The 8105-nt window shown below is 36.6% G+C and overlaps 1 protein-coding gene across 1 annotated transcript; it reads right to left on the bottom strand.

Annotated features, from left to right (window-relative positions):
- Positions 1-2977: 2977 nt before the first annotated feature.
- On the bottom strand, positions 2978-6774 carry LOC113228248 (glycine receptor subunit alpha-2-like). Its single transcript, XM_026461514.1, has 5 exons — positions 6708-6774; positions 6556-6656; positions 5848-6008; positions 5518-5590; positions 2978-3340 (listed from the first exon to the last, which is right to left on the bottom strand). The coding sequence occupies exons 1-5, from the start codon at positions 6772-6774 to the stop codon at positions 3212-3214; spliced, it is 531 nt and encodes a 176-aa protein (XP_026317299.1). The 3' UTR covers positions 2978-3211.
- Between the last annotated feature and the right edge of the window lie 1331 nt (positions 6775-8105).

Below are 8105 nucleotides of genomic sequence, written 5' to 3'. Positions count from 1 at the left end.
TAAATACACTTTACGACTTGAAAATACGTGAATATCCAAGACAAAATTCTATAAACACTGAGAACGACTAGAAAACAAAAAAGTACTACCTACAACACAACCATAATAATTAGAGATAATACGCGACAGCACTGAAGATAAAGAATCATATATGCATAGAGAACTGGAGTTAATTGAGCATTGCCAACGATCTAGATAATAAAAGAAAAAAATTACAACAAATTTTGTTCTAATGACAACTATCATACTTACTTACTTCACGTTTTTGAAAATAATCGTCGGCATTTTGTAGAAAGGGCCAAAGCGATTTCGAAAAATTTTTCAGGGTAGCGTATTATATTGCGTACGGTTTAAAATTTAATTCTAAAACTTGAACATAATTAAAACTAAAATTGAATTTTAAAACAGGACTTAAATATTTTAAACAGTCGTTAAAACCTAAAACATGCTTCCCTGAAAAAAAATTCAAAATGGCGTTTACGCCCTTTCTACGAAACACCGCCGAATTGCATCGCAAAATGCTAAGTGTCATGTTATGTTACTTACACAATCTAATTTTATTCTAATTTTTATATAATGTAGATGACGACTGCACAATGTGCGAAAAATTTACATAATATGTTTATGTCCATTGTTTTGTTTTCTTAATTGTAACTTTAAAAGCGTAATATGTAAATAAAATAAAAAGAAATGAAATAAAAAACCGACTTCAAAATTTTGCTTATCCGGTTTGGTCCGGTCCGGTATAATTAAAACGCAGATGGAAATTCTCGACAAAACGGATCACAATGATAGCTCCTGGACACTGTTGAAGAATTCTTCTCATTTGTCTGCCATTTCTATTATATCACATCAGGTCTAGGTCGCCATTTTGTTTTCATTGGAATTAGGTACCTACGGTATCTAAGGTATCTATGCCCCAAGTTTTTTAGTTTTTTTATTAAATCGGTTAACGGAAAACCGGGGAAATTCAATAAACCGGATTCATCCTCTAATTTGCCACCCTTAGAGGTAGAATATTTTTATCAAATTTAAATGGCATTTATATTCTTTTCTAACAAAAGAAGAATCATCGAAATCGGTTCATAAAAGTCGTAGACATCGCGTAGCATACACACACAAAAAATACAGTCGAATTGATAACTTCCACCTTTTTTGAAGCCGGCTTAAATTATGTTTTAGGAAAATAACGTATGCCATTGACTAAATTGTATTTGATGTAAAAACGATAATTTACATCTTTTTTCTAATTCATTTAGTTTCCAGAAAACGTTACTTTTTCAATTATGTCATGTTTTATAATAATTGAGAGTGCAATATAGAGTTATTTCAAATCGAGGTGAGATCTAATTTATGAGTAAATGGTAATCTGCCATCATACAAGTTAAATAATTTTAATAACAATTTTACACTATCGGGTTCTAAAGCTACAAACTCTCGGAGAGAGGCATCGAGAACATTCGAGAGGCGTGAATGTGAGCTACCGCTCTCGTCGTCCGGTGCTCGCACTCGCCTGTTCTTTGATCGGTGTCTATATTCTTGCCCGTTTAACAGGGTTTCTCGGGCGAGAACGAAAACGCTATCACATTCTTGCGGTCTTATGCTGGCTTCCCATAGCCCGTGATTTCACAAGCGCTGACTTGAACGGGCGAGCTCGCGTCACGGGCGAGTCCGGGCGGCCTCGAACCGAGTTCGGGTATTCCGTTCGAAGATGTCATATAAAGAACCCGTAGCTATTTCTGCAGACACTTTTGTATTATGCAGTGGCTTCAGCATACTTAATAAAAAAAAGATAACGAAACGACGTTAGTGGATCAAGTTTTTATTGAATGTCAGGTTCTTTCACCAACACGATAATCAATTATTTTTTGTGAATTTACTCCACTAACGTGACATCTCTCGTCAGCGGCTGGTAGTTACCTCCCTGAGTGAAGAAAAAACTTTTATAGATGTCTAACAGATGGCGCTACGGGAAAAAAGTCAAAACAAAGATCTGCAACAAACACATGGAAAAACTCGTGAGGTCCGTTGGTTCGTTCCTTTGCTTAGTTGGCATAACGTCTGTCACGGTGTGCTGGTAAACGTTGGTTGGAATCCAACTGGTTTGAAGTGAATTTTTTTTAAGTCTTCGATCTTTGCTTAATAATTATAACAGACGTTAGTGGATGTCATCATTCCACAAGAGCAGGTCGAGTTGTTAAGATTTTTTTGAATTGAACGTACGTAGCTTGTTTTAGGCATTCATACTATGGGGTCACAATTCGAATCATTTGAACGCTGTCAAATACCGAATGAGTCCACGCGCCACGTCTTTGAAGTTACCGACCAGCGGGAGATTCCAATTGGCCGCCACGGGCGAGTACAAGCTCACTCGACGCGAACCGTGAAATCAAGGGCCGTGGGAAGCCGCCTTAAGTGTTTGGGCCTACTTTTTACCTTAATTTTATTTCTAATTTTAATATTCACAAGATTATAGTATGCCAATGCACACAGTACCAAAACCGATGCACTGTCCCTGACGAACAAGGACGAGACTTGAGGCTATCCTAAAGGTGGACAGTTCCGTGTGATCGCGAGAAGTGAGTCCTAAGGCTCTATTAGGTTTTAGCTATTGCTACACATAGGAAATGAAACTATTTTATCGAATCTAACTTGCGTATATTTGTTTTTCGTGAGGCTGAGTTTTTTATGATACCAAATGACGGGACGAACAAGTCTTGCGCCTGGTGCAAAGCGACACGCCTGTCCATAGCAGTTGCAAAGTTTTGAATTGCAAAAATCTGAAGGGTAGTGCCACTGCGCCCGCCACCCTGAGAAATAAATTGACAAATACCACGTGCCTGTAATTTCATCAGCACTTTTATCCTTCAAAAGTAATGCTCACATTACTGCATGGCGGCAGAATTAGGTGAGGTGGCTTTACTTCCTTGGACGAACCCTTTCGCAACGAGCTCTACTGCTACTTGAAACAAATATACATAATTTGGATCCGAAAAATACTTTCATCTCTAATCTTACGTTAGATATTATAGACAGCAGGGAATTGTGTGATTATTTGCGATCAGTAATTGAACTATCTTTTGTAGATGTAACTATTGCTCGAAATGCAGCCATTGAGGTTATAATGAGTATTAAGAACGATCTAATAAAAGCAAAAAATGACAACAACTATGATAATAATGTAATACTGGAGGGTACTGAAGACAGGCAGTCAGATATACTGAGCGAACTGCAGCCAGTACGTCGCGTTGAGCACTGAGAACAGCAGCGGGAAAAAGACGCGGGAGAAACGGTCTATGTTGATCGCACGCATGCGAGCTTTGGCCGCTTCCGCTGCTTCCTGCAAAAGGAAAACAAGTTAAATTCAAAAATCAATTCTTTTACTTATTTTTCTGTTGCTTGCTATGCACGATGTAAGAACGGGATGATACTCATGAAGATACTTGATAATGTTATAATGTTATTTGATCCTCTAAGATACAATTGATCTATTGTAAATGTGGACTCAATCGAGAGACAAAATAAATTTAATCATTATTAAATTAATCATTATTAAATTAATCATTATAAAAGATGACTGTTTAGATTCATAATTGCTTGCCGCTTTAGAAAATTTAGAATGATCATTTAAATACATGCCCTTGATAAATAATCAATTTAGTTATAAATTATAGAGCAAATAAACTAAGGATCTTTATGCTGGTCGTAATTTTCGTTACATGATAGAGGGTTTATGATATATGTGTAGATAAAAGTCTTTTTTTACTTAAACTTCGCTAGTAAAGCAAAACGGCAGCGATGTTTTGGGCAACCCATTACGTATACTTCTTTACCGAAAATTTTTAACCACGCTGATGGTCTTTGTGGCCTTTGTAAGGAGAATTAAACGATTTCCGATCGATATAGGTAATTGCGTTGGATCCGATTCATATTCATTCCGATTGTCAAGAAATCTCAATCATTTATCTAAACTATTTTAAATATGATTGATTACTGTGTTTTGATGATTTCTACCATTTCATATCGATCCTTTTTGGAATTATCCAAAGAGAATATGATATATGGTAAAAGGAGTAAAATTTTGCTTTGCTTATCCAATCGAATTTTCAGATTTACGTGGTCAAAGCCTACGTCCTACCGTTAGATGTATCTTTAACTTCTTTCTATAATGATTAGTGATTCAACATCTATTAAACAGAAATAGGTAAGATGGCAGGACTTTCCTGGACGAACTTATTTATTTATTTATTAGATTCGCCAACATAAATACACTATTAAACATGGACGTAAAATAACACTGCAGAAATTACTCGAGTGTAAACCAAGTAATAGGCAAATACAGCATGTACGTAATAAAACATCGTATCAGAAGTGTTTACTGTGTGTTATGTGTTATATTACATGTAAACAAATGGATATGATTGTAAACAAATAATGTAAATGTGTTTAGTTTAATTGAAAAGTTACGGAATTGTTAGTCTCAGCAGTTATACGATAAAGTTTTAAAGAGCAATGGCAAAATCATAGTTAAAAGAATTCATTAGTGTCTTCAAATGTATTAATTACAAGTTTGAGTAAAATATCTGTATTTGAGTAAAATACCTGTAAATCGATTAGGAAATGAAACTATTTTTCCGGATTTAAATCGCGTATATTTGTTTTTCAAACAAACCGACATTTCGGGCCCTTTACAGGTCCCATGGTCACGGTTGACTGACTTTCATTTCGTATGTGTAACAATCGCGAAAACCTAAGAACTCGATATATATTGATTAGGTTGTTTCAAAGTATAATTTCTTAGTTTCTTAACGTTGAACGTCATTAGGCCGCCAAAACAAGAATTTCAGTACCTACGTAGCTACGTATGGATATGGTCCACATTAAGTTAGTTCACGTAATATCAAATGTACCGATTTCACAGAATAAGAGACTACTATACTATAACTACTAGTAGATAATTCCTTCTCCAAAATGCCACGTGAGAAAATAGTAAATCTGACAAAAAAGTTCCTGAAATCAGGAATAGAAAATTTGTGTCCAAGTTACTTACTTTTTTCGTTACAGTTTAACTTCGTGGTTTTTGACCGCATCAGAATAAAAAATAATTTCCTCTGAACTTTCGTCACAAACCCACGCACCATTCAGCTTCTATTAACTCTATTTAAGGCTTTTGTAGTTTATTTTGATATAACAATACATCGAATATATTTTATTCAATTACGTAACACATAACCTCCAAAACTTCAAACTGGAATATCTTCAATTCCAGACTTCTCAGAATTGTAACCTCAAAACAAAATTTGTTCAGGAATTTCATATTTTCACATATTTATCATAAACAGACGCATACAAATTATGTCATTAAAAATTTGTATGGGAGTTTGCCATTGTCCTTTATTTAATGAATACGAAAACAAATCCAAATGACCTGTGTTCATACGTTTTATGTAATTTATTGTACTTTTTCACAAGGCGCTCTATTACTACTAAAATAGGTTACGGCAGTGTAAATTTTACCTTAGGCTTTCCAGCGCCATCACCAAGCACGATGTTGACCAAACAGTATTCCATCAGGGCCATAAATACAAACCTGAAAGCGACAATATAAACATTTACCGACTTTCTCTTCACTTTTCCTATCGACTTCTAAACCAGGTTTTGGGGGAGGTGAATATGAGAATCGACCACGGTTCCTGTTTGCGCATTCAGGTGCCTAGTTGAAACATTCGAGTTTTTTGTCTGTCGATATTTTTCAACTTACATAGTTTCACCTTCAGTAAAATTTTTACAGACATAGATAATAAACAAGGAGCAAATAACTCACGACGATGTTCTAGAAAAACTCACACGGTACAGACAGACATGAAGGCGTCGACGGCTTTGAGATAGGAGACGGGCGGGAGCTGAGCTTGTGACTTGGCATGTTGCGTAGACAGCGTGAGGAGGGACGTCACTCCGAGAGTCACTCGCGCTGGAGCTGCGTCTGGTTTGATCCAGAAGGATACCCACTGGTAAAAGATGATGTCTATAAACACTTCTGCGCTAGGTACGGTGGAAATCTGAATATCAAAATCTGCTAGAAGTACCAAAAATTGTTGTTGAAAATTGTACTTTGACATTTACAAAGACTTTAAATTTGTAGTAAAAAGGCATGGTACAGTTTTTTTAAGGCAAAATTCGCGTGATTTAAAAAAATTAAGTTACGATAAACCGAATTCAACAAGTAATACACAGAGTTCATAATACCTTCCTCAGAAAGCCCAAAATGATTAGAAATTGAGGACAAAAAATTAAAAGCAATATAGTACATCTTTACTCACACCTAAAAAAAGTCTTTATTCTAAATACCTTAGCTAATAAAGTAATTCCCAGTTGCATCAAAAATATAGAACAAAATATCATAAAATAAATGTGAGATTTCGGAGATAGGTCGCGTCCACTCTATGTACTACCTATTTCTGATGATAACGAAAGCAGTACCATATATACAGTTTATATTTCAATTTTACCCAAGTTTTTCCAAAAGGCGAGACACTCAAAAGGTTAAAAGCTTACAGACATAATGACGATCAGGCAAGTTGGGATGTAAGTGTTGAACAGGTGGTACCCGAGCCGGCGTTTCAACTTGAAGATAACCTCTAGACACGTGAAGTTGCCTGCAATTAAGCAAAGGTGTTTCATGAGCTTTTAAATACACGGAAAGCTACGGTGCGCGTTAAGCTCGGTATCAAAGTTACTACACTTCCTCCTCCTCGCGTAGTATTCCTCATTCATTACAGAGTATCGTTCTCCCTCGCGAATACAGTTTCCGCATGACATCTGTGGCGGAGACTCATGCCGAAAGCCGTACCAACTTGGTCGGAAAATCTTGTGGGACAGCGACTCCTCAGACGTTTACCGCCGATCCGTCCGGTAACTATTGGCTGCGAAACGTGACCAAAGAAATCAGGTATCTTACGGAGACATAGGGTGGATAGTCTGGTCTAAACGTTAAGCTCCCGCAGAATTGAGTCGTTGGTGCGAAAATCCGTCCAACGGATTTACAACATTTTCCTCCAGCACCACATCTCGAATGCGTCAATGCGGTCACGTTCCGCCTTTTTTGGTGTCCACATTATCATATTTATTAAGCTTTATTTCCGATGTAATAAGAGTGAAATAGATGTGTGTTTCGCACCGATTCAAGACGTAGCTCGACACACGTCGGCAACGAATCTGCTTTCTGCAAATTTCTGATCGCGTTCGTACGCAGCCGATGACGGCTGAACGGTGTCGATACCCAAACGACCGCGTTGACTACGCCCGAACAACCACACTGACCCGAACAACCGCGTCGACGATAAATAGATTTAGAGAGAAAAGGTACAAACGTATCGATGCAATCACCTATAAATCCCAAGTGTAGCGACTGCATCGCTATTGCATCGCGTTTGCATCGCTGCTACAAGACATCGTGTGTAACCGCTCTAAGTCATCCCGCCATTGCCGACGTGGTCTGTCGTAATTTTTTTAAATAATTTTATTAAATATATTTTTAGAACCCAACTTGAAGAATATGAGAAAGTTATTTATGTAATTGATACATAGAAAAGGTCTTCTACTATTTGTTCCTTAATCATGTGTACACTTTGTTGACTCTACCTAGATCCCAGTTTCAGCCTAGATATTTTACTATTACACATCGTAAACGTTAGCTAAGTACGTCCATATTTGGAGTAATAATCTCACTAATCTTTATTACGGTTAGGTTATACGAAGTTCAAATACGTATTTATTATGCTATTGTTGAAATATGTTATGATGGTTATATGTGGTTATAAGTAAATGAAAAATGACGCATATTTCTGATTGCTATCATTTGTTTAAGGATCTCAGTGACTCAACGGTTTGCATTGACGCTAGATGAAGAAGTACTAGGTTCGACAGTGCAAAATTCTACCTTTACCCTGCCTATTATATTAAAGAGGCTGCTGCATTTGTCCAGAAACATGCGTCATATTTTGAAATCACAAATAAAAGGAATCATAAAAATTTAAGACATGGGCATAGAATAGTTTACTCGGGCGGTCATACCTCAACATTTTACCACAAAAACTTTTACGTAA

Source organism: Hyposmocoma kahamanoa, unplaced genomic scaffold (genome assembly GCF_003589595.1).
Source record: "Hyposmocoma kahamanoa isolate Upper Pololo Valley unplaced genomic scaffold, ASM358959v1 224, whole genome shotgun sequence".
NCBI lineage: Eukaryota > Metazoa > Arthropoda > Insecta > Lepidoptera > Cosmopterigidae > Hyposmocoma > Hyposmocoma kahamanoa.
Note: the sequence above shows the minus strand (reverse complement) of the source record. Positions and strands in the feature narration are given on the sequence as shown.